The sequence below is a fragment of the Pogoniulus pusillus genome, chromosome 8 (genome assembly GCF_015220805.1).
Source record: "Pogoniulus pusillus isolate bPogPus1 chromosome 8, bPogPus1.pri, whole genome shotgun sequence".
In the NCBI taxonomy this organism is placed as follows: domain Eukaryota; kingdom Metazoa; phylum Chordata; class Aves; order Piciformes; family Lybiidae; genus Pogoniulus; species Pogoniulus pusillus.
Window position 1 is genome coordinate 40,799,638 of NC_087271.1, and position 27,921 is coordinate 40,827,558.

Genomic DNA, 27,921 nt, shown 5'->3' on the forward strand with positions numbered 1-27,921 from the left:
TTGCCCTTTGTCTTGTTGTTTGGCATCACCCAGCAGAGCCTGGCTCCAGCCTCCTGGCACTCACCCTGCACATATCTGCAAACATTGAAGAGATCAGCTCTCAGGCTCCTCCTCTCCAAGCTAAAGTGTCCCAGCTCCCTCAGGCTCTCATCGTAAGGAAGATGTTCCACGCCCGCACTGGCTCTGCACTGGGCTCTTTCAAGCAGTTTCTATGTGCTCCTTGAGCCGAAGGGCAGTCACATAGAAACAGGTCCTTCAGCTGGCACGCGTGATTGCCAGGCACGGAGGAGCCCTGTGGAGAGCTCTCCTGCAGCTGGCTATCTGCGGTGGGCACAGGACCGCAGCACACTTCGCAGCCAGGTGCTTGCTGCACTCTTCCCTGCGCGGTGCTCTCAAGCCAGCAGCGCGCAGCAGGGCTCTTGCCTTTAGTGGTTCTGTACGCGGTAGTGAACCCACCGCGCACAGTCGGTAGGTAACAGCAAGAGCCACGAATCACTAAGTGACAAAGGGGCGAGTGACTTTTCCCAGGTTACCTCTCCGGGCCGTGTGCTGGGCAGCTACTGCATGAGAAGTGCCGTCTGTCCTAGCAGGCAGCTCTTGTGCTCTTCTGATGTCTTAGCCTGGGGCAGATGGGACATTCCTCCTCTCAACTCTTTCCCATCAGCTAGCAGGCTTCCTGAGAAGCCACCAAGCTTCTGCTGGCAGCCAGGAGCCTCTTTGTGCTAGGTTTTGGTACGGTGCCTAACACAACGAAGCCTGAACGACGACTGGGATCCCGAGGCTGAGCCACCAGCCCAATAAACAATCGCAGCGGGAAGCAGCCGTGGGCGCTAGAAGACTCGCCTGGCGAGCTCCAGCAAGGGCTTCTGTCACCGCCTCCCTCGGGACAAAAGCAGCTCCCTGATGGCCACACAGAAAATAACTCCTCGTCTCCACCCCTGGAAGATAAGGGGCTGTGACAGGGCAGCAGCTGGTGTCACAAGGTGTGCAGCCCAAGTGGAAAGGTGAGCTGAGTTCATTGGTTGCTTTCTGCTGCAGGAAGCAGCATGAATTGTGTGCTTTTGCCTTCTCCCTTCGCTCCCGTCTCTGGATCCAGAGCACAGGGGAGGGGAGACTAGCCTTGGCTTCAGAACTGCCCTTAGCGCCCCTCCAAACACCAGGGAGAGATGCCTGGAAGGGTGGAAAGGTGCAGTGGTGTTATTTACACGCAAACCAACGCAGTCAATCTTAAAGGAAACCTGCCCCTGCAAGAGATGAGCCCACAACTAGAGAGGATTATAGGCTTCTGCTAGAGAGAGGCAACGACTGCAAGATGCTACTGATAACTGAAAAAAAAGAAGCACAGAAACTCAGAGAGTCCTAATATCACATCTGGAGCATGCTCTGGAAGCCTCCTCTTCCCTTTCTCCCTCTTTTCTCATTCCCACCGCCTCCAACACCAAGGAGGTTTCACATTTAGGCATGGGTTTTGGCTGCTGTGGGAAGCACATGGCTTCTGGGGGCCACATCACTGCTCTAGCTGAGCCTCCTCTGGGTTTGAGATAGCAGGTCTGTGTAAATTTTGGATCTCAGGAACCTGGGATAAGAGTCTTTCTCCATCAGGCTGTGCACCTTCCCCTGAGCTTGGTCAAAGCAAGAGAGAGAAGGCTCCTGCATGTTTCTTCTCGTCAGCTCCCGCGTCTGGAAGTCTATGTTCACCTGGGAAAAGTAGAAGAGAGTTTGGCACTGAGTAAGCAGTTTGCTGGCTTCAGATGGCACATTTCCTCTCAGCCATGGCTGTAAAGGCAACAGCAGAACCAAGGTCCTGCCCTCATGCATGCCTGAATAGCCCCCAGAACACCATGAGCTTTAGTATTACAAACCTTGCCCCAGATCTGGGACCGCTGCACTGAGTTTGCAGCGATATGAGCACTTCTGAAGTCAAATGGCTTTCATTCAGGCTCTTAGGCATGGCTTTATGCTGCACATCTCTCTTGTGCCCCAAGATCTCTCTGTTCCTTTTATTCCTCCCCACAAACCCAATGCAAGGGTGAATGAACTTCTAGCTGGGTTTAAACTATTAGCACGCTCTTATTAAATGGTTTTCAAACTCCTCTCTTGCAAAATAAATTGTTTGACTTTTCCCACAACAGCTTCGTGTCAAGCAGAGGCTTGACAAAATAAACCCTCCTCGTGTTATGGTTGCTGTTTGTTTGCAAAGCCAGCAACGGAGCTGTCCTGTTTTCTTTCCCTGGCTAAGCAGTCAGCACTTTGTTAGGGTTTGCTGTTTCAAACCCGGCTGAAAAGGATGCTTTGTTGTTACTAACCCAACACCCAAACTTAAAGGAGCCTAGAAAGCAAAACTGTCTGCCTTAACTCAGACGACAGCGACACAGATCAGCTCTCTGTGTCACTTAAAGGGCCATTTCACATCCCAGCACACCGACCTTACAACAGCACACCGAGATTACAACAGCAGGGCCAAGTTTTAGGAGAAAGCCCACCCGAGCTGTGCTCACACTTCTAACGTGGATTCAGCCCTGCAGCCCTGGCTGCACATCTTCATGAAGGTACTCACCGAGACGCTGGGGATTGAAGCCTGCCTCCAAACACAACCTCCCCCCTTAGAGGGAAGCTGAGTGCTCCTCAGTGGCCCAGATGAAAGGTGCAGTAGGGAGACCCTTTTAAAGGGGCTCTATCATGACAAGCAGCTGTGCAAGCTCGCAGGAGGATGGCTGTGGGAGGGCAAGCACAGTAAGCGCCCTCCTGGTTGCCTTACGAATGCAGTAACACAACCCAGCATCACGACAGTCACATCAGCCTGTCACTGCTTGAAAGAGGACAATTCCAGGCTTTAGGTTGTGACTGCACTTTTTGTTCAGCTGCTTGCATCCTTTATGAGGTCTAATTGAGTTGGGAGTTAGTCAGCAGATAAACACTCCTCCCCGGAGAGTCAACAAGTTAGTCATTCGTGAGATGCTTCTATGCAAAATGCCCTGCGAGAACTCAGCCCCACACCCTGCTGGAGGGTGAGAGTAAACGAGAGGAGCAAGGTGAACTACTCCGAGGGAGCTCTGAGAGGTTAGGAAATGTAGGTTGTGGTTGCCAGTAAACTCACTGTCTGTGACTAATTTAGCATCGTCAGAGTAGTTGCCCGCAGCAGGGGTTGATGAGTCACCGTGAGCAGCGGCAGCTGCAGCAGGCAGGATGGCATTCCCACCCTCCTTACCCGCTGCTCACAGTCACTTCTGGGAGAGGGGGTGCCTGGACCTCCTGGCAGCCAGCAGGTCGCAGCCTGTGCCGCCGGGATGCCCTGCCTGCCCCGGGTGCCGGCAGCCTCACCTCTCGAGGAGCCTGCACGTCGATGAACTCCTCAAAGATGCGCTGTGCCTTGGCCGCCAGCTTGGCTGCCGAGCGAGTCTTCTTGAAGTCCTCGCAGGCCAGCCAGAACTCCAGGTTCTCCTCACTGAACTCTGTCTTCAGGAAAGCACGGAAAGCAGCCAGCCCATCTGCAAGAGAGGTGTGGGGAGTCACAGCAGGAGGAGGAAGAGGGCAAGGAGACACTGGTCCATCCACCCCACCTACAAAGAGCATCTGATTTTTCTGCCGAGGTCTGTGATCCCAGGACACATCCACAGCTCACACCTCTGCATCAGCTGGACCACTATGAGCTGCCACAAAGCCAAACATCATTTGCTGTTCCTCTGGAAAAGTGTTTCACCAGTTAACAAAGGGTTTCTTTGAGATCAGCACACCTAATCCTTGAGAAGCTCTTCTGGAAAGCACCTGGCTTCCACAGCAGAGTCTCTCAGCCACAGGCTCTTGTTAATGCAACACGTTGTAACAGAAGCACAGAATGGCAGGGGCTGGAAGGGACCTCCGAAGTTCATCCAGTCCAACCCCCCTGCCAGAGCAGGATCACCTAGAGCAGATCACACAGGAACACAGACAGGTGGATCTTGACTGTCTCCAGAGAGGGAGACTCCACAACCCCCCTGGGCAGCCTGTTCCAGTGCTCTGTCACCCTCACAGTGGAAAAATTCTTCCTGATGTTTCCATGGAACTTCCTATGCCTCAGCTCCCACCCCGTGTCCCTTGGCCTGTCACTGGGCATCAGCAGGCAGAGCCTGGCTCCAGCCTCTTGCCACTGACCCTTTACACATTTATAACCATTGATGAGGCCACCTCTCCAAGCCCGAGAGCCCCAGCTCCCTCAGCCGCTCCTCATAAAGATGTTTCACTCCCTCAGCCTTCTTTGTAGCCCCGCACAGGACTCTTTCAAGCAGTTCTCTTTGTGAGAGATATATATTTGATCCGATCAACTCGTGGCAAGAGGCCACAGACAGGGAGGAAGGGGAGTTGTGAGTGGAGCTGCACTCCTCCTTGCACAGCCATCACAAAAGCATATACTTGGCTTAAAATAACAGCAATAAATAATTAGAAACTAGAAAGACTGGTGGAGGAGGGAGGCAGGTGGAAGAGACAGCCTTTGCACATGAGCAAACAGAGGACTAGTTTGGAGCTCACGGAAAGGACACTTGAGGAAGACCCCTTACTTCATCCCTGAAGACCACCAGAGGGACCACTGGATAAAAAGAGACATGCGTGGAAGAGACACCTCCCATTCTTAGAACTGATAAGGACAACCCAACCTGTTCTTGGAATTAGTAATGAATCTGTAACAGAATAGGCTGTAAAAAGAGAACACTGCAAACAAAAGGTGTGCGTTAGGGCAGAGCAGAGTCTCCCTGCGCACCCAGCCCTGTGCAGTGCTTGACTCCTGCAACTCTGTTAAAGCCTTAGCTTGCATGAACGCAAGTTTATGCCTGTTATTTATGACATCTTCTTGACCTGATGAGCCCAGAACTGGACACGATATTCCAGGTGCAACCTCAGCAGGGCAGAGTAGAGGCGGAGGAGTCCCTCCCTCGACCTACTAACCACAGCCGTCGTAATACAGCCCAGAACGGCACCGGCCCTGGCGGGCACAGGAGCACGTTGCTGTGCCGGGCTGCACCTCCCGTTCGCCTCCTGCCCGCCGCTGGGGAAGCCTCTAAGCAGGCAGGGGACCCGCGGACTCGAGCCCTGTGCTTCCTGCACTGCGCTTCGCTGCTGCGCCGCCTCTGCAGTTCCCCTTTGCAGCGAGGAGGGGTCTCGGAGAGTGGCCTGTTGGAGCTGCCAGAGGGGTGAAGGAAGGGACGTGGCCTAATTGCTGCTTGTCTAGTCGGTGGCAAAAGCGTTCTTATCACCTGTAAATGCTCAGCAGTTGTGACATTTGGGTAACGTAAGCCGAGTCATCCAAGGCACATCAGAAGTACGGAAAGATTTGTTAGGCAATCTGGGTCCTCTTCAAGCCCTGCTTTTTGTTTCCTCTCCCTGAATAGTGCCAGCACAGCTGAAGCAGTCAAAGTTTTCACACATGCTCTTTCTCCTTCCCTTAGCCTTGAGATAAATCTGGTTCCTAATTCTGTTTGATTTTGTTTTCCGTTCCAGTAACAGGTCTCTAACTTTTCCTGGTCTCTCTGCAGGGCCTGGGTATTTGTAGCTGGTGGCTGGAAACCTCCTGAGCCACCACTGGCTACTTCCAAGCAAGTGTTTAAAAACATTTGTGGACTTGGGAATGTACTCAGCAAGGTGAGACTGGCTGAAAGGAAAGAGGAGCAAGTGCATGCATACTTGGCAGGGATGGACAGAGGCTGAGGAAGGTTTGTAACACTCCTGCAATGTCTGGGGCTCCACCTGCTCCCTTTTTTGCTGTGTGAGATCTTGCCTTGGCAATGCTGTCTGTCCATGGCAGGGAGTGTGGGAGCTCGGACACAGCTCTGGAGGTGATGCCTGATGCTTGGTGTGGATCATTCTCATAGCCCACAGCAAGCCCAGGCTCACAAGGGACAGGGGCTGGCCACGTCATGAGAGCCATCACAAACTCCCTTTTGTCCTGCACCTGATATGTGAGGAGAATCAGTGATGTAACACTGTCCTCTTCTCCCTTGCACATCCTAATCTTATGCCTGCTTCTCCTGCTTCTGGTCATAACTTGAGACATGGAGATTTTTTTTTAGTCCTAGGTTCTGAGCATCAAGTCCTAAGGAATAGACCCCCACATGAGCAGCAACTAACAACCCCATTTCATGGAATCATAGAGTCAACCAGCTTAGAAGAGAGCTCCAAGCTCACTCAGCCCAACCTAGCACCCAGCCCTGGCCAAGCAACCAGACCATGGCAACAAGTGCCCCATCCAGGCTTTGCTTCAACACCTCCAGGTATGGCAACTCCACCACCTCCCTGGGCAGCCCATTCCAATGCCAATCACTCTCTCTGCCAACAACTTCCTCCTAACATCCAGTCTAGACCTCCCCTGGCACAGCTTGAGACTGTGTCCCCTTGTTCTGTTGCTGCTTGCCTGGCAGCAGAGCCCAACCCCACCTGGCTACAGCCTCCCTTCAGGTAGTTGTAGACAGCAATGAGCTCTGCCCTGAGCCTCCTCTTCTGCAGGCTGTGTCTTCAGGCTGTGTGTAAGCCAGCAGAGATGTCTGACCTTCCAGATTCTCCCAGGGAAAGTCAGAAGAGATATTAAAAGCAGACAGATCGAACTACAGGCTGAGCCTCTCCACCCTGTGCTTCTCAATGCTCCTTCGTCACTGGGCTCTGCACTGTGTGCTCCACCAGCACTCTGCCTTGCAAAGAGCACTGCAGTCTGCATCTGTCAGCCCCAGGAGGCTGAGAAATAGCTGTATCCTATCAACGTGTCCTGCCCCTTCTTAATTAACACCCTTCTCGGAGATGAGCAAGGTTCAGACTACCATTGTGGGCAAAGTGAGGGCTCTTGCCCATGAGCACTGCAGAGCAATTAGTGCAAATTGTGGGTTCAGAGCTGAGGCAATGATGTGACTTTAGCCCTGGTGAAGCCTGCACAGCAGAGAGTGCCAAGGGCACCTCCAGGAGCAGGCATCAAGATCATGCTGCCCATGTCTGCTTTGAGCCTCTCTGAAGAAGGTAAGTGTGGTGAATGAAAGAGCTATTTTAGGGCTGGTTCTCTCTCTGAAATCTAGGAGACAGGGAAAAGTTTCAAAACCTGCCTTCTCCCCCCCCCCCACTTAATGCTTATGAAATTCACAGGGCCTGTGTGGGAGCAAGTGGAGGACTTGAGGAAACAGCAGGGAGGCTTTGCAGGAGGAAAAGGAAAGAGCACAACAGCAGGCTGACAGGTCTGGGAGAGAGGGAAGCACAAAAGGGAAGAAAGCAGCTGCTCCCTGAGATGTCATTCTATTACCTCCGTGTCTGTCGGGAAAGATTCCAGCACTCAAGCACAGCCTCTGCTGTGTGCCTCCACAGAGGTCCTGCTCCCCTTTCTCTACCCTGGTAATTTCTCCACCTCATTTTCCCTCTACAGCAGCCCCAGAGCCCCAGCGCTGGTTGAGAACTGCTTGCAGAAGCAGCAGCTTTCCGCAGCAAGCAGAGTATCTGCAGACTCTAATATCTGCCAGCAGAAGAGGAGGTCATGATTGATGAGGTGAGAAAGGCATTTGCTTCAGCCCTGCCCTGGAGAGCAGCTGCAGCAGGTCCCCCTTGAGACCAGGAGGTTTCCACGTGCTCTGCCTCCTGCTCCTACGTCAGTCAGCTCCTTCTTACCTCGAAATAAGTCGAGACAGCAAGAGAGATAAATAACAATGCCTGGCTGTTCTCCACTTCTGTGCATTGCTGTTGTGCCCTCCTCATAGGCTTTGGGGAGCTGGAAATGAAGCTGGACCTGCAAGGACCTTGCAGAGAAGGCCTTGCACACAGAAGAGGTCATCCTTGACTTGAGGCTGCTTGGCTCTCCACAGATTTCCTCTCTAGCCTTTGACTGCCTGCCAGGATTTACAGCTGTGCCTGGCAGACGGAGTTTAGGGATGGGAGCCCAGAGGACAGCACAGTAGTAAATCACTGCCCACAGGTTTGCAGTGGGATAATGACACATCTGACTGAAAGGGCAGGAGGGCAGTTAAGGTATGGAGACTGGCCTGGAATGTGACCTGGCTGTTGGCTTTAATATCCTCCTGCACATCTCCTTGATGGCTATCAAGGAAGCATTGCTCGTGAAGGATCAGCACTTCCAAGTTCATCCCAGCCAACTGGACAGCTTTTATGCGGGGGCAACCAGCACTGGCTTGCAGTGTGATATGAGCAGGAGAGCATCAGCTATTGAGTGAGCATCCAGAAATATTCTGGAGGATGGTAGGAGCACCTGAGAAGTTCAGTTCCAAAGAAAACCCCACAGAAAGGGAAAACAGGAATAGAAGCCTTCAGATGCAGCAGCAGCAGATCTAGAGACATGGCTATCCAAGAAGACAGAGAGGTACTGGTATAGATGTGTGGCACTTCAGGACAACTAGTGGACACTTATTCAGGAATCTGACCCAAGAGCAGTGAGACTTGCTTGAAGCCAAAGCACTGCTCCAGTCTGTACTGATGGAGAAGACAGGGAGAAGGCAAAGAAATGAAGCTCTTCTTCTGTCAAGAAAGAGGAGCAGAAGGCATTTGCTCTTTACTTTTGCATTATAAATGTCAGCTTCAAAATGTCCTGCTCTCCATTCAAACAGACCAGGGGAGTGCCCAAGAGGATTGCCAGGAGGGACTGTACAAGTATTGGTGCATTGCCCCATCGCAAGGCCTTGCAGTGTACCCTACAGCTAAGACCCTGCAGGTCAGCTGAGGCAGGCAGGGGGATGGCTGGGTAAGGACAGGGAGCCAGATGCTCCTGATGTGCTAACCAAATGCTGTTCTTCAGGCCACGGAGAGTGGGCACAACCTGGAACTCAGGAAATTCCACCTCTGCATGAGGAAAAGCCTCTCCAGCCTAGGAGTGCAGGATCTCTGGAGCAGGCTGCCCAAAGAGTTTGTGGAGTCTCCTTCTCTAGCAACTTTCAAGACCTGTCTGGATGTGCTCCTGCCTCAGTCATCTTGCTTTGGCAGGGGGGTTGGACCCAATGATCTCTGGAGGCCCCTGCCAACTCCCACCATTCTATGCTTCTATGAGGGGGTCCTTTCCAGCAAGAAGGGCTGTGGAGGAAGGGACTAAAGCAGTTATCACAAAACACAACAGGCCTCGATAGGCAAGCTCCAGCAGCATGGGGAAGAGTGGGGATTAGTGCCTTAAATCATTCAGGCAGGCAGCACAATGAGCAGGCATTAGCCACTGTCCCGGCCAAAGAGCAATCAACAATCACCTCTTCAGTGCATGCATTTCACACCACCGGGGCAATCAGCACTTCGTGTAGGCAATAAAGGTAGTCCTTATGGCCGGTGGATGGATGGATGAGCTCTGTGGAGCATGTTGGGTCCAGAATGGAAGAGACAAGGCCGTGATGCTCCGTACAGCATTTGTACACGGTCTCACTGCTGCTTAGCGCTGCTTGGCGCTGCTGCAAGAGCCTCAGCTGCCTGCCACCAGCACAATGGTAATGCTAATGCGGCTCTGGCTTAGGAAGAACTCGGAGTAGGCTGGGATATTCCTGTGCTGTGTAGGAAGGGGAGCAATGTGCAGACAACAGTAGGAGGAGGACAACAAGAAAGTTTGGGCAGAAGAGCACAGAGATCACAAAACATGGGTGGAGGAGGGGAAACAACACAGACAAGCAAAAGCAAAACAAAGCTTGGTAGAAAACTGGAAACTCGGCACAAAGGTTTGTTGCATTGGATGCCTCACTGAAAAGTGACTAAGGGCTGAGGACAGCCTGTCCTGCTGGATTCTGGACAAACGGCAGGCCATGTGTCCAGCCCTGCAAGGCATGCAGAACGAGACATGCTATTACTTCTATCCCCCCTCAGCAGCCTGTCAGAAGGAATCTCCATCTGGATGACCAGTTTGTGCCTCCTGGGCATGAGTACAGAGCAGGGACTGCCCCTCAGTTACTCTCATGTGTGCACAGGCTCTGTGGACCACACTGAGCTCCACTTCCCTGAGTCATTGCTAGTCCACCCTGGCACAAAATGGGAAAAGATGCTGAAGTCTAGTGTGCTAAAACCACTGGGGTTTGCACCCCAGGCACCCGAGGGAGATTCTTGCACATGATCCATCTCTTACGCTCTCAGCTCCCTGCTGAAAGCAGGATCAAACTCCTCTCTCCTGTTGCTTGTCCCTCTCAGAAGCTGCAGCCCCAGGGAGCACTGCCACTCTGTGGTTGCATCTCTGGCAGTGGGCTCAGACAAGGCTGCTGCTGGAAAAGGGGACTGACTGGCTGACCCTGTGGTTTCCAGCTGACTTGCTTCACCCATTAGCAAAAACAAGCAGGGTACTGCCTTGACCTATTCACCTGGGGCTGCCAAGGAAAGAGCTGAGCTGCATCCTACCAGTCAGCACCAGTTTCTCTACAAGGACTAGGCTGAGGGATGCTGAACACCTAATGCCAGAGCAAAAGGCAGGTGGAGGTGTGGCAGAAAGCACATTTCTGCTTTCCTGCTCACAGGCTCTTGCTAATAGCTACACAAACTGTTCTTTCAATGACCGGGGAATTAACCCAAACGAGGCCACTCTATACAGGAGCGTGGCCCAGCCTGGGAATCTCTGGAAACATGCAACTGCTTCCAAACCCAGAGGTTTTCAGTCCTCCACTCAAGATGCTGCCGGACAGTGGGCACCTCAGGATCAAACACTGCCTACAGAGGTCCCTCGTTAAAGCCATCAGGGGAGCGGCGAGGGCAGGCTCCGCAGGGCCAGCACACTCCGAAGGGTACTGGACAGAAACGAGCACAGGGACACTCCCCATAGAGCCTGCTGAGTGCTTGATGCCTGCGCAGGTCACTGCCCTGCAGAGGCTCGGGAAACAGCAAGGGGAAGAGCACGGTCCAGGCTGTTTGCCTTTCCCCAAGGAGTGCTGCAGCTCTGCGTGTGCCAGGGCAGCCTGATCACCTAGGCACTGCAGTGAGGCTTTGCAGGAGCTCTGATCCACTTCCTTGCTCCTTCGAGCTGCTTTCACAGAATCACAGAAACATTCTGGCTGGAAAAGCCCCTCAGGATCACCGAGTCCAACCAACATCCCTACTCTGCAAGGTGTGCCCTAAACACCACATCCAAACGACTCTTAAAGACATCCAGGGTTGGTGACTCAACCACCTCCCTGGGCAGCTCATTCCATTGCCCAGGCAAAACCAGTGCCTGGCTTTGCACCTGTCTAACCCCTTGCACTACTACCCCCAACGGCTGACCTATTTTCAGCGGCTGCAGCCAGCTCCTGAGTCCTACCTGAGCACTCCAGAGGTTTATTCCCCAAAGAATACATTGTCTGGAAGCTACCCAAAACCACCACAACGTCTGAATACAGCAGAAAGCACCACTCAAGCCTCTGCAATTGGCATCACAGTCTCCTCCCAAAGCAGCTGAACTGTCCACCTAGGCAAGAAAGAGTTCGTGACAGATGTGTCAAGCAGAAGTGCTCTACCTGCTGATGCTGTAAGCCCCAGGGGAAATTCTCCCCGGGCCCAGCTGGTGCTTAGCCCATGCCCCCAAGCATGAATTCTTATTTTCCCTAGCTAATGCTGTTCACCTGAGCAGTCACACAGGGAAATTAGGCTGAGAGTGTTCTGCCCTCTTGGCACTATAAGCAGCCTATTAGCTGGCAGCTTCTCTGCAGACAGATGCAGGGCCAGGCACTGCTTTTATTTCTCTCCAGTTTTGGCCAGATAAGGCACAAGACTCCTTTCCCTGCCTGTCATCAGCACATCTCTAACAGCAGAAGTGTAACTCTTTCATTCCGCTTTCACAACCGACATGTGGCAGCCCTCCTGTGCCCTGGACACAGGCATACATCAGCAAAGCCACAGCATAATTCCTTTTACAGCTGCACCCCCCTCTTTCCTTCAAACCAATGGAACTAAAATAACACTTTTGTTTCAGCAGAGCTTTTGGGCATTTGCAGCATCCTGATGCTTGGCTGCCAGTCCCAGAGACTTTGGGTGCAGAGCAGTTGTAAAAGATTCCTTTAGAAAGCAATTTATTAAACAACAAATTTACTGCTTCTCTTTTCTCGTGTGTCACCCATCACCAGGCAATGGCACTGTGACTGCTGATAAAAAAACTAATTCAAATTTGAAAGATCACCTTCTGTTGCTAATAGGAACTGAATATTTTTCATCAGGTGCCAGGCAGTTATCAGAATTACTTTCTGTCCTAGAGACAGGGAGGGGGGGGGGGAGGGTGAAGAAACTACAGGCTGAAGCTGAGGCAGCAGTGTGCCCAGGTGGGCAGCAGAGCCAATGGCATCCTGGGCTGGCTCAGGAGCAGTGTGGGCAGCAGGACAAGGGAGGTTCTTCTGCCCCTGTGCTCAGCACTGCTCAGGCCACTCCTTGAGTGCTGTGTCCAGTTCTGGGCTCCTCCATTGCAGAGAGATGTTGAGGTGCTGGGAGGTGTCTAGAGGAGGGCAGCAAGGCTGGGGAGGGGCCTGGAGCACAGCCCTGTGAGGAAAGGCTGAGGGAGCTGGGGGTGTGCAGCCTGCAGAAGAGGAGGCTCAGGGCAGAGCTCATTGCTGGCTATAAGTACCTGAAGGGAGGCTGTAGCCAGGTGGGGTTGGGCTCTTCCGCCAGGCAACCAGGGACACAACAAGGGGACACAGTCTCAAGCTGTGCCAGGGGAGGTCTAAGCTGGATGTTGTTAGGAAGTTGTTGGCAGAGAGAGTGATTGGCATTGGAATGGGCATTGGATTGGCATTGGAGGGAGGTGGTGGAGTTGCTGTGGCTGGAGGTGTTGAAGCCAAGCCTGGTTGGGGCACTTAGTGCCATGGTCTGGTTGGTTGGCCAGGGCTGGGTGCTAGGTTGGGCTGGCTGAGCTTGGAGCTCTCTTCCAACCTGGCTGATTCTATGCAAGAACCCTGATAACTTACTTCTCACTCTGTAGGGGCAGTTTACTAATTAAAACAGGCACTCTTGTGGGGGCTGTTGGGTGAAATAATTAAACTAAGGTTTGATTAAGCATTGGCAGCAGTCAGCTGAAGAGGGGACAGCCTGTGTAATGTCAGTGCAGAGCCTTTTGGAACCAGAGTACTTCTGCTGCAGTCTGCTTCTAACAAGGGAAATTTCAGCTTACAAACTGATGAAGGAAGGAGGAGGGCTCGAGTACAGAGCTGCAACACTGATGTGCATATCCTGTCCTCTTTCCTCTCCACCCCAGGCATTTCATCACCTCTCTGGTGCATTTTCCCCTCCTTGCTTTGAATTTGGTTGAAAGAAATCTTCTCTCTTAGCCATACCCAGCCACACCATAGGCTGCAGGAGCAATGATCTCAACAAGATACTGTTGCTAAAATTATGTACTGCTTTTCCTGCTTTGGGCAGCCAGCTTGTTTAAAGTTGTCACTTAATTCCCTGCCAAAACTGTTGTTATCTCAGCAGAAATCCAGCAAAATTGCACTTTATTTAATGCAATAATTTAATTCTAGACTTGTGTTTTAAGGCTGGAGGTGCTGGGAAGCCTGATGCTCTAAGAAAGCCATACAGTGCCTTGTTGCAACGAAACAGTTCACCGCCCACATTGACTTTTCCACAGCCCTGACTCGCCCTTGGTTCATTCTCCAAGAGAAACGCAGTAATGGTCCTATGCTGTGAACTTGGCTGCCTTGTTTGTAATTTCTCAGCGTGAAAATGCTGGGGAGGCAGAAGGATGCCTTCTGAGCAGGCCTGATACGATTGATCCACCGAAGGGAGCGAGGTGCGACAATTAGATGCTTGCAGAAGGTGGCTGGACGTGGAATTTCCAGGTCTGCTTTGGTAACTGCAAATTAGATTCTGCTAGGGGCCACCACGCATGATGTCTCTGCTACAGAGCAAGTTGTTCAAGGTTGCTGAACCATGCACACTGTTGTGCTCTAGCATTCCCAGCAAAAGCTATGCTTTGGCACAGCGTAGCTGCACAGAAGAACAGCTGGAGGGAGGAGAGTCAATGCTGTGGATCTCGGGGAACTTGGACGAGCTGAGACCCTGCCATTTGCTTGTGCAGGAAGAATGGAGCCAGGGGCACATGCTGAAGGACAGTACACATTGTTAAGGTTTGGGGCTCCTGGCTCCGTGGCAAGACCAGGAGCTGGAGAATGGGAGGTACTGAGGTGATGATTTTGGTGGGAGCAAAGCCAGGAAGGGAATGCACAGAAACTCACCCTCTTGCCTTACTACCACAGGATAACTACAGGACAAGTCTTGCCCATAAGTGTGACTGTTGCCTAATGCATAGCAAGCAGCTGCCCAAGGGACAAGCCCTGTGTTCAGGGGATCGCTCCAGTGCAGACTTTGCCTTAGTTACAACCAATATAAAGGGACCAAAGGGGAGGGGAAAAAAGGTAGATTTTTATCTCTACTCACATTTATGGGACAAAAGGACATCAAAAGAATCTGCCCATCTCATGGCTTCCTCTGTTGACAGTCTTCTGGAATGAAAGGAAGAGGCAAGTTACAGGCAACCCATGGCTGCTGACCCCCCCTGAGGCTGTTTGACAAGGCTGGAATTCCTCTTGCTTAACTTTGGAGGTCTGCAATGTAGAGGTCTCCATCTGAGTAAGTCATTCTGGGCTCCCTTTAGAATCAGTGAGGGAAGGGACCAAGGAACTTGCAGGAGTTGGCTCTCCTCATCTCCAATACTCAGGTAGGCAGGTAGAATGGGCCAGATGAATCACATTTGAAAAGGGACCAATTTTTCCTCATTGCCTCTAAGCAGGAGCCCAGGGAACAAGTTCAAATGCAGACATTTACACTGCAAAAGCCAAAAGTCAAGCAAAATGAAAGCCACCTCTGCAGAAGTGTTTATTTCTCTTTCCTGGCTTTCAGGGGAAGGTTAAAGTCTTAGCTGAGATGTAAGCAGTGTGATTTGTGATCAGACGAATCCCATCCTGCTTTTCTCAAATCAGGACCCTGAAGCATCTACCTTAAGCACTGTGCAAACAAACCCAGGACTATTTGGCTGTGTCTAATAGCAAGGCTTATCTGAAGAGGACTGTGACCTGAAACTGCTGGTCACCTCTTGCACTTTGATTTACAAGGACAGCGAGGTGAATGATGCCCTGAGACACGTGCTGACATGTCCCACACGCAGCGGTGGGGACCGCACACATGCTCTGGCTCACAGGAGAGCTCGTAGCAACCATCCGGCCATCTTCTGAGGCTGCTCCTGTTGGACCAGTGCTGGTTTGGTTTCCTCCTTCGCTCTGGCTGGAAGAACTGGTCAAGGTTTATGCAAAGAACAATGAAAGGAAGACAATACTAGAATGGGTGGTGAGGCAGGGCAGGACAGAGGTGGGGTGGGATGCTGCAGCTATACTCACTTCAAAGCCCGGTTGGGCTTGTCCGGAAGAATAGCTGTGAAATCATTATATGAGTCTGATTTGTGAGACAGGCAGCCCAGGCGAGTCCTCATCCCTCTGTTCCTGTGGTCGGTGTGAAGGGAGCAGGGGTGTGAGCGAGGGAAAACCAAAGAAGATGCTGATTATAAGTTTAGCCAGAGTGGCAAAAAACAAACACCACACCACAACCGAAACCAAAACCACCTCAGTGGCTCTGTGCCTTGTCAGACCTGTGTCCTTGGCTCCTTCATTTGCAGAAGGGACCCTGAGACAGCTCCAGGAAGATGTCAAGCAGACATCTAAGGACGGAGCAGCTGAAGGCTCACCCACAGCAGCTGCTCTGACCGGCAAAAAGACTGTTAAAGGTTGTGCTCTGGGATGGTTTCTTGGAAAGACCTGCTCTCATCAGGTGTGGGAGGAGAGCAAAGGGCAGCAATACCACCAATCAGTCACCATGATTCACCAGCACCAGAAACAGTAGAAATACCTGGTCTCGAGGGCAGGACTGGGAGGAGGGAGAGGAGAGGGAGTAAGGAACTTGCAAGTTGAGCCTGTGCTGCAGAACCATAGGACTCTGTCCAGGATCGATCTCACACAGCTTCTTTGGATCAGGGTTACATAAGCAGGCTAAAACTGCCTCTCTCCTGACAAGCTTACCCAGGCAGAAAATGGCTTTATTGCTTTTTTTCCTCTAAATTTCAAACCAGCCTCAGAGCCTTTGCTCCTCTGCCAGCCCCTCACGTCCTTGCCAGCCCCTTCCCGGGAAAGGCAGCGCATCTGCAGCATCCTCTGTTACATAAGCCCGGGATGGGGAGGGACGCAAAGGCAGAGGGGCTCACGACACACACGAGCACCGTTCAGGACTGGTGCCCTCTCCTCCCGAGAACGCACGGGCGCTGGGGAACGGTTTTACATCCCCTCTGGAAGGGCAGAGCCTGTGATTTGCCTCTCCAGCCCAAGGGCATCTCTTCTACTGGATTCCATGGGCACCATACGAGGTCATTCTCTCTTCCAGACCACGGAAGGAGGTTTTAGCAGCCAAGTCTCCACTTGTCAACTGTCAGACCCACCTCCAAGCTAGAGACAGCCATTCCCCAAGCCCTGCTGTCGAACAGATGTCAAATACTTTCTGTGACTGCAGAGGGAAGTACAGTGTTTTTTCCCCCTTCCATATGCAATCTTGCAAAACACTTCAGCACCAGCAAGCGAGCCAGCCTGTAGCACACCCATCTCCTCTCCTCCTGCCCTTCAGAGAATTTCTATTATTGCACATTTTAATGTGATCTTAAAGCAAATTAAATGTTAATTAAATGCAACGAGCGTCTCCCCGGCGCTGCACAGGCAGCTCGCAGCAGCTAACCAGAACAGCAACCCCAGAGATCTTCAATCACAAGAACAGTTGCAGAGCCTCAAACTATGGCCCCATGCCTGGTGGTCTTGGGATGCAGTGGTACATAAACCCTCCAGTGTCAGCACAGGAATGCTTCATGCAAAGAGTCATGCTCCTGGCTGAGCATGCCGGACCTGCTGTGCTCAAACGGACGCCGAGTCCATTGCAGGAGCATTCTGATGCCTCCTACCATCAACCTCTATCTTCCCTGAACTGTTTGTTCTAGCAAGCTCACGAATTTCTCAGCAAGAGGTGTGACATGCACTACCGCAGTGCTGCTTGGATCCCTCTGATGCCCGAGATCAAGGGACTGCAGCAGAAAACCAGAGCATACAGGGGACAGGGATGCTGTACCGCGAGCAAAGAGCTTGTCTCTCATGGAACACCGATCTCTAGGTAAGGACTTCTAAGACAGGACACGGAAGAAAGAGAGGGAAAGAAACTGGGTCTGCAGGATGTAGAGAGGCAAGGGAAGGGCGGGAGGGAAGAGGGGTCACTGCAGCAAGCTGAAAGGCTTGCTGGACGAGGTAGACAGCAACAGGATGGGCAGGGGTAAGAGATGCACCACGTCTTTTCAGTTACCTCCACGGGATCAGTAAGGCAGCCATTCAGGCATCCAGTTACAGTTAACCCTTTAACTGGCTGGCTCGGACAGCAGGCGGGGCTGCTTGCAGGAGGGATTTACTGTTTCACGTCCTGGCATTTAAAAATATGCCAAAGAATCCTCTGCACGGAAAAGAAGGGCCCGTTGTTCTCAACCCATTTGATCCTTTGACCCTTAGTGCAGAAGGTCAATTTCTCAAAGGAAGACGTTCAGAGCTGAGGGATGGCCACAGAAGAGAGACAGCATTTCCTTCTAAGACCAGGACCGCAGGTTAAGTTCAGCTTCAGGTCTAAAGTGTTTTGAGTTTGGCGTCACAGCTCACCAGGGAGCGGCAGGAGTTGGCATTATCCCACTCATCATTCAACACCTCTGAAGGTCTCTCCTCAACAGGCAGAGCTCCGGGCTGACCTCGCTAAGATGACCAAACTACCTCTTGTCCCTGTCCCTCCAGGTCATGGCTGATGTTACTGGCCAGGCATCATGGAAAGGCTGGCACTGCAAACAGAATAACAGGAGGACTTCACGCGTCTGCAGACGTTGGTCCTATCAGCGTTACAGGCTCAAGCATTCACACAAAAATAACTCCAAGGAAGGGGTGGTGGGAGCCTGCGGGAAACCACCGAGGAGATGCTCGGCTTGAAAAGGGGAGGGGAAAAGGGAGGGAAAACAGAGAAGGGATGGCAAGGTCCCCAGGAACGTGGCACACAGGCAGCTGGCTGAACAAGTCTCACATCGGTGTGAGGGCCAGGTCCACCAGCCAGGAACCGAGGGGGCAGGCAGCAGGACTGCGCAACGAGCAAAGGGCAACGGTTCCTTATTTGCCAGGACAGGGCCAAGCCCCAGGTCACCTCTGCATTCTCTTGTCCAGAGGGAACAACTGAGGAGGAGATAAAGGAGCTGACGAGAGCACAGAGTGTGGGCAAAGGAGCCAGGACCCTGCTCTGCTGGGGCCCGGGGAGATCCCAGAGCTCAGGCTGCCCAGCACAACATCCCTTTTAAAACCTGATTACATTAAAAATGCACAAAGCCTCTTCCCAGCTAAATTAATGGGACTGGGATTGTGCTCCATGCCAGTGAGTGCATTGCCTTAATCCCTACCCTGACCGGCTGCTTCATCTGCTTTAACTGAAATCAATCCTCATAATTCCTTAAGCCCCTTTAAATTTCCTCATTAACAGCCTCACCCCCATGTGGGGCCACTCCACATGACTTCCTAGGGTCCAGCAGTCCCTACTGCTCTTCCCTGCCGCTGCTCCAAAGTGACAGCTGGAAGTGGACCCGGGTGCCCTCTTCTCTCTCAGCCTCCCCTAGCAGCCTGTTTTTTGGGGGTACTGTTATGAAACAGCCTTCTGCTTGCCCCAGCTCCCACCCGCTGGCCAGCCCCCACGGTGGCAACCTGCACAGCTGAGCAGCACCCAACTTGCCTCTGCTCCCAAAGTCTGTCTGACTACGTGGATGCCAAGACCTACATTTCCCATGAAGGCAGCTCCACTGCTCGGCTGACATCCCCACGGATAGTTCCTCTGATTGCAAGTAAACCCAACCAGGTGTGACTTTAGGAATACAATCTGTGGTGTCTGGTAACGGCATCCCAGTGGGGTTCCATGGTGAGGATTTTTGCCTCCCACTACATCATTCATCCTACCTCCCCCTCCTATGAAAGGACCCAGAGTCAAGGAGAATTGCCAGTCTCAACATGGATGTGTTTTGGGGGGGTTCTCCTTGGGGTACAGAAAGGAAGGGATGGTGGTCGTGGCATTCAGCATATCAAACCACCCCAGGAGATCACCTGAGCAAACATCAAGAGGCCATCCCAGCAGGGAAAAAACAAATTGGCAGCACAAAGGTTAAAAAAACCCCAAAGCCCACCAAGCCACGGAACAACACAAACCACGAGAGCTCTAGGGCTGCGAGAGATTAACATCATCCATTCACATGCAGACAAAGCCATTAAAAAACTGAATACAGAAGCACTGCAGACAGACACAGAGAAAAAGATACTCACTGCCTTTGACCTGTCCTCTCTGCCGGTGCGTCCGAGCCGACAGCGTGGTCAGAGAGGCTCTGGGGAGAGAGCAAAGCGGTCTGCAGTGACAAGCCCCGGCACGGGGTGAAAGTCACACTTGGGTACCTCTCCCCTCCCCACCTCTCTCCGGGCAGCAGCAGAGGAGCCTGCAGCAGCTCTCTCACATCCACCAAAACCCCAGAGCAAGCTCAACCCAGCAGGCTGGGGCTCGGCTACGCAGCCGTCTCCCACCACCGCTCATCAGTGGCACTGCCAAGGAGCTCGGCAGAGCAGCACGTTCCTCTTCACCCACCTGGCAGCAGGAGCTCAGCTTGTCCCTCCTTGGAGATGGGAGACAGTTCCGCACGGGCGGTGGATGCCAAAGGCTGGCAGGGAGCATCTGGGGGCGGGGAAGGGGGGATGCCTGCGAAAGCGCTCACTGTTGTCACCCTCGGTATGTTAGAATAAAGCAGCCGCCCGCATCGCTTTAGTCGGCTCCTCTGAGGGCTTAGGGAAGGTTGATCCCCTCAGAGCACTGACGATCAGGAGTTGCCACAGACAGGAGGGCATGAGAGAGTTCTAATTAAAGAGTGCGAATGTTCCTCAGGACCAAGTAGCGTCATTAACAGGCAAAGGAGCACCTTATTGCAGGGCATGGGGTGGCAGAAGGAAAGGAAATGTGCCTGGCGAGTCAGTGATGTGACCAACCCTTTGCACCCATCTCTCTTTCCCTCACCTGAGGCATGCAGTCCTTGGCGCACTCACTCCAGGGTACAGGCTCTCATTCCCTTTTCTCTCCTGTACCCACACTTCCATCCTTCACAGATTGTACATGGGGGGTCCAGTGCACCCAGTGACTCTAAAAATCAACCTAGCCCATGGCACTGATGTGGTGAGGCTGCAGCTCACCCCAGCCATCAGTAACACCTGGAGGTCACACAGGCACTGCTGTGGGTCACTGACAGACTGAGGAGGGCTCAAGTCATAGGCTCTCCACTGCTCTTTTCATCCCCATAAAGCTGATGGACTGAAATTTAAAATACAGTATCATAACAATAAAAAAGTCTTTGTCCTTTCCCTGCAAATTTGTAGTCCCCTGCCCCTCTTCTGCTAAAAGACTGCTGGGCCTGACATCCAGGTGCTACCAGCAGGAAATATGTCTTGAGATAGCACATTACCACCAGGTAACATCCCTGAGGAGGGACAGAGTCCATCCTGCAGAGCCACCAGGATTAGCAGCACTGCAGCAGCGACCCCAGCCCTCCTTCACAGCTCTGTGTGGCAAGGAAATATTTGCCTTGTTCTCATCCTCCCACTGCAAAGCCCAGGTCATGCAAACCTGCATTAATTGTGTCTCCAGTTATCAACAGACAAGCATTGGAAAAAAATTGCCACAGTTGATACAATCTCCTCTCAGCCAAGGTCAAAGGTTGAGGTTCATCTCATGCCTCTGGTACAACAGAATGGTTTGATCACATTGAATAAGAGTCAGCTTCAGCCCTTGCCCCAAACCCAAGCCAAATTTAACTCAACATCACCAAGAGTTTAATTTCGACCATGTCAGTTTTGCTTTAATGCATTTCCACACATCCAGGTTCTCTCTGGGCAAGCACAGGATGCCACGAGTGACACTGTGTTCACAATCCTTCCAGGACATCTCTCAGACCTCATGTACACCCACAGACATTACAGAGAGCTCAATAAAATGTTCAACCTACACCACTCTGGATAGTTCTGGTCCACCATTCAGCTAACTGCAGCCTCAACAAGATCCACAACTCTGGTCTGCTAAGGCTGGGTGGGATAGATCAGAGGACCACACAAGCACTCTCCTCCTCTCCTCCTTTTATGCTATCTCATAGACAGAGACCCCAGTCCCTTTTTCTCCAGTGCATCACTATGCACTTTCAGGACCTCCCTAAGCAACCCACAAACAACTCTGAAGATCAGTAGGTTTTTACCTCTAGTTTCCTAGGCCAGGTGTGAGTCAGTGGAGAACAAAACCAAGTGAACTGTGTTGACACAGGCACTCTAGGAGATGTAATTAAATTGCAGATAAAGGGAATTATGTTTCTGCAAGGTAATATTTTAGAAAGCTTCTGTGCAGTAGGTTTAGAGCAAATTCCTTCTAAAATAGCCCTCTGTAGCTTCTATTTAAAAGCTTTTAATAAAATAACTCATTTTGATATGAGGCTTGAATCCCATCCAAAAAAATTAAATCTCTTCAAGAAATACTTTAAAGCCCTTTCCTCATGACCTGCTGCAGCAAACACAAGCAGTGAACACGTGCAGCATTGCGAGCGGTGGCTGTACCTGAATGGGGTGCAAGGGAACTTTCCAGCCTGTTCCCAGGGTGGTAACCATCACTTCTCCATCTCCAGGACACACCTCATAGGGGCACCTCTCCTATGAGCACAGTCTGAAAGAGTTGGGGCTGCTCAGGCTGGAGCAGAGGAGGCTCCCAGGTGACCTTCTTGTGGCCTTCCAGGATCTGAAGCGGGCTACAAAAAAGCTGAGGAGGGACTTTTGAGGCTGTCAGGGAGTGACAGGACTGGGGGGAATGGAACAAAGCTGGAGGTGGGGAGAGTCAGCCTGGAGGTGAGGAGGAAAATGTTGAGCATAAGGTGAGAGGCTGGAATGGGCTCCCAGGGAGGTGGCTGAGGCCCCATGGCTGGAGGTGTTTGAGGCCAGGCTGGCTGAGGCTGTGGGCAGTCTGCTCTAGGGTAGGCATGGTAGAGGGGTTGGCACTGGCTGATCCTTGTGGTCCCTTCCAACCCTGACTGATTCTATGATTCTATGATGTTCTTTACCCTCCTTCTCACCTTAACTGCCTCCCTCTCTATTCTGTGTGTTTTGTACATTGATCATCATTCAAAGAGGTTTTTCAGCCAAAGCCTTCTCCTGGACCAAGTTTCTCTGGGTCTCAGTTTCTGCAATCACAGAAGCATAGGACTGTTGTGGTTGGAAGAGACCTTGGAGATCATCAGTTCCAACTGCTCACCTAGAGCTTGAAGTCCCATCACTACTGCTAGGCTGCTGTCGCTGACCATGTCGCTAAGCACCACAGCTACACAGCTTTCAAACAGCTCCAGGGGTGGTGGCTCCACCACTGCCCTGGGCATCCTGGTCAGATGCTTGCTAACCCTTTCTGTGAATAAGTTTTTCCTTATACCCAGCCTGAACCTCACCTGGCACAACTTGAGGCCACTCCCTCTTGTCCTGTCACTTGCTGCATGTAGGAAGAGACCAACCAATCCAGTGGCTAGGGAAAGGTTTTGTGGCCTGAGAACAGCTGTGCCTTGCAGTATGGCTGCCCCCACACACCCATCTGGACCAGGAAGACAGCTCTGGCTGGGAGCTGTGTGATTTTTGCCTCTCCAGTCACGGGGCTGCTCCTTCAGGGGCTGGCAGCTGACCACCCTTCTCAGTGTGGTGCCTGATGATCAGAGGGTGCCTACACTGCCTAGTTCATTTGCTTGGCTGGCATCTCCAATCATGGATTTGCCTTAAATAAACTCCTTCACCTTCATATTTAAGCAGACTTCTCCCTATCTTCTCACTCTTGCTCTTTTTTCCTCGGGGGTCTGCTGCTGCTCTGGGATTCTGTTATTTCATGCCTAACGAGCCGTCAGCCTGAGCCTGCTGCTGTCGCTTCCACTTCTCATTTCTGACTTGGTGGTCTTGTCATATTTACCATGATCCCTGCCACAAAGGCTTTGAACCTCTCTGGGGTTGTGCTCACTCTTACTTCACAACTTCTTCTGGGTCTGTGCCAGCACTTCTCTCTTCTAGTACTGTGCTGCAAGGAGCTTGTTCAAGGGCGTGCTTCACAACTTGATATTCCCAAAAGCTTTTCCCTAGCACCTATGAAGTGCTTCTTCAGACTGCTGTGATGTTTGGCAACTACATCTCCGCAGGTGAAGTCATCCTTTGGTGAGTTTTCATGAGATTCTGCTGCTCTGTGGTGCCTCTGGAAGATGTTCAGCGATGCAAACTGCCAATTAGACGAGGCCACAGCAGTCACCGCTGTGGGAGTTCAGGTGACCTTCATGCTGCATGTCTCAACCACAGACCTGTAGCCATGGTCCACTTCTGCTGTGACCCCAGGGGCCTTTGGGGTTTTGCTGCAGAACTCAGAAGGAACAACCACACTTGATATGGAATGACAATCCCAGCAAATCTCTCATGATACAAAGTCTCACTGGATTTCCTCCAACACATGGTCATTCAAAACTTAGCCAGAACCCAGACTGGTGCCTACAGGAGCCCAACCTTAAAGTAATTCAATTTAGTAATTCATTTATCCCAAAAGTTCCTATTCTCCACCACCATTTGCAGTTACAGCTGGAAGAAAATTTGTTAGCAACTGACATCAGACATGCAATGCTTTGCTCGCTGTGCCACTCTGCCTGCCTTCTTGTTTGGTAGTCCAGGGGAGAGCCACACTTGGCCCAGCAGGAGGTGGCTATCCTGGCAAGAAGCAGTGGTGACTAACGTGGACAGCTTTCTAAACTTTAAAATAAGTCAGGCTTGTCTTAGGTGTGAAGAAAACCACAGCTGCAGCTTCTCTTTCTACAGAGGAGCCTCAGCCACATGAGGAAATAGCCACAGCTGCAGCTCAGAATGTTTTTAAGGGGTTAACTTGTTTTATTCATCTTAAAGCTCAAATATTCTCCACATCAGGCCAGGCAGGCAGGAAATCCTGAAAGGTGAAGCAAGGAGAGCTTAAGTTTCAGAGGCAGGTGAGAAAACCAAGATGCTGATATCTCGGGGGGGGGGGGGGGGGGGGGGGGAGATGATAAAAGAAGCCGCCTCGCATGTACAAACGAGGCAGGGCAGGAGATAGGAGACGCCCACTGAGCTGAACTCCCCTCGAAAATAAAAGACTCTGTTTAAAAATAAAACCCAGTTACATAAAGTGTGATCCACAGTTCTGTCTCCATCTCAGCTGGAAAGCATGGCAGCTATTTAAACTCTCCTGTGCCGATGATACAAGCATCTCCTGGCCATGTTCGTGGCTCTGGGGCACTGCGACTGCTGCAGCAGAACAGATGCCTCCACTGCCAAGTGACTCCCTGCCCCAGCCTGCACGCTCCCAACTCCCTCCCCAGCTCCTGCAGGCAGGTAGGACACAAGCCCGACAGCTAAGCAGTGTGGGAGGCTCCGAGCTGAGGGGCAGGCATCAAAGGGAAGAATTTCCCCTTTAAAACACGCTGTGACAATGTCATAATTGTTCTCCGAGGAAGCACTGCCGGGCCGGGGAGCAGCTCCACGCAAAGCAGCACGTCAGCGCCGCTGCCTAGGAGAGGATGCTGCTAGCCTGGAGCAGGCAGGCAGAAGGGATTGGACTTGACACAGAGCTGCTCTGTGCAGCCTTGGAGTCCTCCCAGCTTTCAGCATCGCTGCTGCTGTCAATATGGCAGCGTCTGTGAGGCAGTCGGTGTGTGCAGCTAGGGAGCTGAGGCAGATCCCCCCAGCGGGCAAAGCTCCACCAGGATCCCCTACCACAGACGCTTCGTCCCTCGTACATTTTGATCGAGATCTGAGGCTCCACCCAGGCCAGGGAGTGAGGTTTGCTGACCAATGCAGTTCGGTTTTCTGCTGAGAGATCAGTCAAGGTGCTCGCAGGCAGCCTGCGTTTGCAAGCTGAACGCTGCAGCTAGCCATGTACTGAATGCTACAAAGCAGGCCTGAGAGCTCAGAGTCGAGCAAGAAACCCATTTATGACGGCCAAGGTCTATGCCTCTCTGCTCTTATCGCTGCTCTTTCAAAGGCTTGGGCTCGCAGGGCACGCAGGGATTTACCGGGGCCGTTAACCTCTACACAGATACGCAACGTGGCAGAGGAGGCAGCTCCGCCGCCGCAAAGCGCCGAGCACAGGCTCAGCTTCAAGCCCGGGAGCGGTTGTGGCAGCATTTGCAAGGTGAAGCAGAGTTAGCTGCATGGGTGAGCTTGGATTTCTCTTTCTTCTCTGGGGAATGCTGCTCCACTCAATTAAAATGTAAATGGAGTGAGATGGGCTCAGCTTCTACCTCCGCCAGACGCCTGCTGCATCCAGCACCAATGCCTCCTTGAGAGACTGGCCTGCCATCATCACCTCTGTCCTGCCAGCCTGGGTAGAGATATGCCCCAAGCTCTGCCAATGTCTGCTCTAGGCAAACCTGAAGGACCGGGCATGTAGCCAGGTGGAGTTGGGCTCTTCTGCCAGGCAAACAGCAACAGAAGAAGAGGACAGAGTCTCAAGCTGTGCCAGGGGAGGTCTAGGCTGGGTGTTAGAAGGAAATTCTTGACAGAGAGAGTGATTGGCATTGGAATGGGCTGCCCAGGGAGGTGCTGGAGTCTCTGTCCCTGGAGGTGTTCAAGGCCTGGATGAGCTTGGAGGTCTGTTCCAACCTGCTTGATTCTGTGATCCAGTGATCTCCTGAGCTGTGTGGAAGGACTGCAGGGCAAGAGGCCAGGCTTGTCCTGCCAGCATAGACAGTACTCCTTCAGGGGAGCCTAGGGCTGCAGGAACAAGTGAGCCTCAGAGCAAGGCAGCACAACAGAGCACAGAGAGCACTGCCTTGCAATGGGTACGCTCCACGGATGGAGGAATGCAACTGCATTCCTCTGGGACTGGGTCCAGACATAGCCAGAGAGAGAGATGCTCTCACAACAGGTCCCTGGCGTTTCTCAGCTGTGCAAAGTTACCGGTTTATTCCCCACCACCGCCCATTGAACAGCAAAGAGAGGCCCTTGTCCCTGCAAGCGTCCCCACAGGTGGCAGCAGTCCCGCAGTCAGGGCTGCAGGCAGCGAGCGCCCTGGGCTGGGTCCTGTTCTTCCCCGGAGAGGTAAGCGTGCTCCTGCCACCTGCAAGTTTGCAACGCAGTCCCTGCCCGGCGCAGTCCTGCCGCCTCCAGCCCTTCCTCCTTTCGCTCCAATTAGTCTTATTCTTAACTAGCTCAGCCCCAGCGTTCAGCCTGGGCAGTTGTGACAGTGCCACAGACACCCAAATATTCCAAGGAATTGCAAGCCACCATTTTAAAATAACAACGAGAGGAAAGGGGTGGGGAAAAGAGAGTAAGGATCGGGGAGCTGCAGGCACCAGCACTGAATGCTGTTTTCTCCAAGCATCAAAGGCCCACTGCTAATCCCATTGAAACGGAGATCACCCCAGAACCAGTCCAGCTCCGCTATCAGCTCTGCCAGGGCTGGGTTGGGCTTAACACAAGAAATAGCTGCTCTCCTTCCCTGCCTGCTAATCAGAAGCGGTGCCTGTATCCCTCTGGCCGTTCATAAGACACCACGGGAAGATGAATGTGCTGGGGAAAGTGCTGCCATGAGATCCCAGCAGCACCTTCCCCACCCGCTTTGCCTGCAGAGCCACCCTTCCCCCCGACATCTGGGGCAGGAGCAAGGGAAGACCTCTGCCCCTGGCGATCATAACCAAGCAAAGGACTACAGGGCCCTTCATCACCCATCGAGGCCCTCCTGGCTCTTACCTGTCTTGCAGCTGGCAGCAGGGCGGTGGCTACATGGCTTTGGGTGCCTGATGGGCATGGCTGGTTGGGACCTTGAGGAACAGTGTCTGCAGACTCCCGGTGCATGAGGGAGAGTGAAGGACTCGGCTTGGCCACAGTTGTCTCTGGAGAAGCAGCAGTAGTGTGCCACTTTGCTTGGCTCTCTAGCCCTGCATCTCATGAAAAGAACAAGAGCTGGTGGAAGGAGGGGGGTAGGCAAGAGAGGGAAGGGGGAGAAGGGAGAGCGGGAGCGCTCTCGCAGATGCACACAGAGAGCAGACAGAGGCTTGCATAGGATGGCACTGCCTGACTTGCTCTCATTATTGCCGCGGGCTGGCCGCTGCCCACGGAGCACTCGCCAGCATCCGCTGCTGAACGGGGGCACGGCGGGGGGGAGGCACAGGGAAGTGATTAGGACCTCATGGACCACCGGAGCAAGGCAAGGTACTGCCTAAGCACTGGGCTTGCCTTTGTTTGCTTTTACCTGGGAAGGGAAGGGCTGTTCAGAGGGCAGGAAAGAATCATCATCAAAGAGAGCTCAGCTTTTCCTTGAGGACTGCTTTCCTCTTTTGAATGTTAAAAAAAGAATCCCCAAGCCCAGGCCTCCTCAGCTGCTCTGGGGGATGGCATAGGGCTAGCCTGACCCAGAGCTTTTTAAGATGACATTGCATCAGGACAGACAGAAAGCAGGCTGCACACACCCAAAGCACCAGCATCAGTCAAAGCTCAGCCTCCTCCTCTCACTCCCACTATCTGGGTCATGTCGATAGAGGTCCAAAGGCCTGGCAGAGCTGTTGGAGGGTGTGGAAAGGCAGGCAGCCACACTCCAGTGTGGCAGAGAAAGCTGTGCACAGAGCTGCCCGCAGTCTGACACTGTTCATCTGCTGTCTCCAGAGACAGACCACGAGTGCCAGGGATCCAGCAATCCAGCTGCAGTCCTTCCTGAAGGACTCCACAGGTCCTTGCCATGTGCTTTTCTGAAGCACGGGGTGCTTAGAAGCATGTGCCCCCTGGGAAGGAAGTGAGAGCCTTGTGCCTACTGCCTTTGCCAGCTTCTTGAGAGAGCCCACACCCACACCTCCTCTTCTCTCCTGCCCTGGTGGGTTGCTGCTCAGGGGGGCTGGGTCTCACCTGGGGTGCT

At 52.5% G+C, this 27,921-nt stretch overlaps 1 protein-coding gene across 7 annotated transcripts; it reads right to left on the minus strand.

The window, feature by feature from the left end:
• Nucleotides 1–507: 507 nt before the first annotated feature.
• Nucleotides 508–27,921, minus strand: LOC135177761 (regulator of G-protein signaling 8). 7 transcript variants are annotated; one of them, XM_064148208.1, is made up of 7 exons: nucleotides 19,594–19,623; nucleotides 19,281–19,339; nucleotides 17,598–17,770; nucleotides 15,264–15,365; nucleotides 14,308–14,372; nucleotides 3,322–3,488; nucleotides 508–1,698 (listed from the first exon to the last, which is right to left on the minus strand). In XM_064148208.1, exons 3-7 carry the CDS (start codon nucleotides 17,633–17,635, stop codon nucleotides 1,516–1,518), a joined length of 555 nt encoding a protein of 184 aa, XP_064004278.1. In that variant the 5' UTR covers nucleotides 17,636–17,770; nucleotides 19,281–19,339; nucleotides 19,594–19,623; the 3' UTR covers nucleotides 508–1,515. The 7 variants fall into 7 exon arrangements, with proteins under 7 accessions (XP_064004278.1, XP_064004279.1, XP_064004281.1 ...); XM_064148209.1 differs by having other exon boundaries at nucleotides 17,254–17,770; XM_064148211.1 differs by lacking the exons at nucleotides 17,598–17,770; nucleotides 19,594–19,623 and adding an exon at nucleotides 26,763–27,921.

Excerpts from the sequence above, each read along its gene's own strand:
- LOC135177761 (XM_064148211.1), bottom strand. The coding sequence starts at position 26,867 with ATGCACCGGGAGTCTGCAGACACTGTTCCTCAAGGTCCCAACCAGCCA. Across the intron at positions 15,366-19,280 it reads GAGAGGACAGGTCAAAGGCA|GAACAGAGGGATGAGGACTC; the intron begins GTGAGTATCTTT and ends CACCGACCACAG. Across the intron at positions 1,699-3,321 it reads ACGTGCAGGCTCCTCGAGAG|GTGAACATAGACTTCCAGAC; the intron begins GTGAGGCTGCCG and ends TACTTTTCCCAG.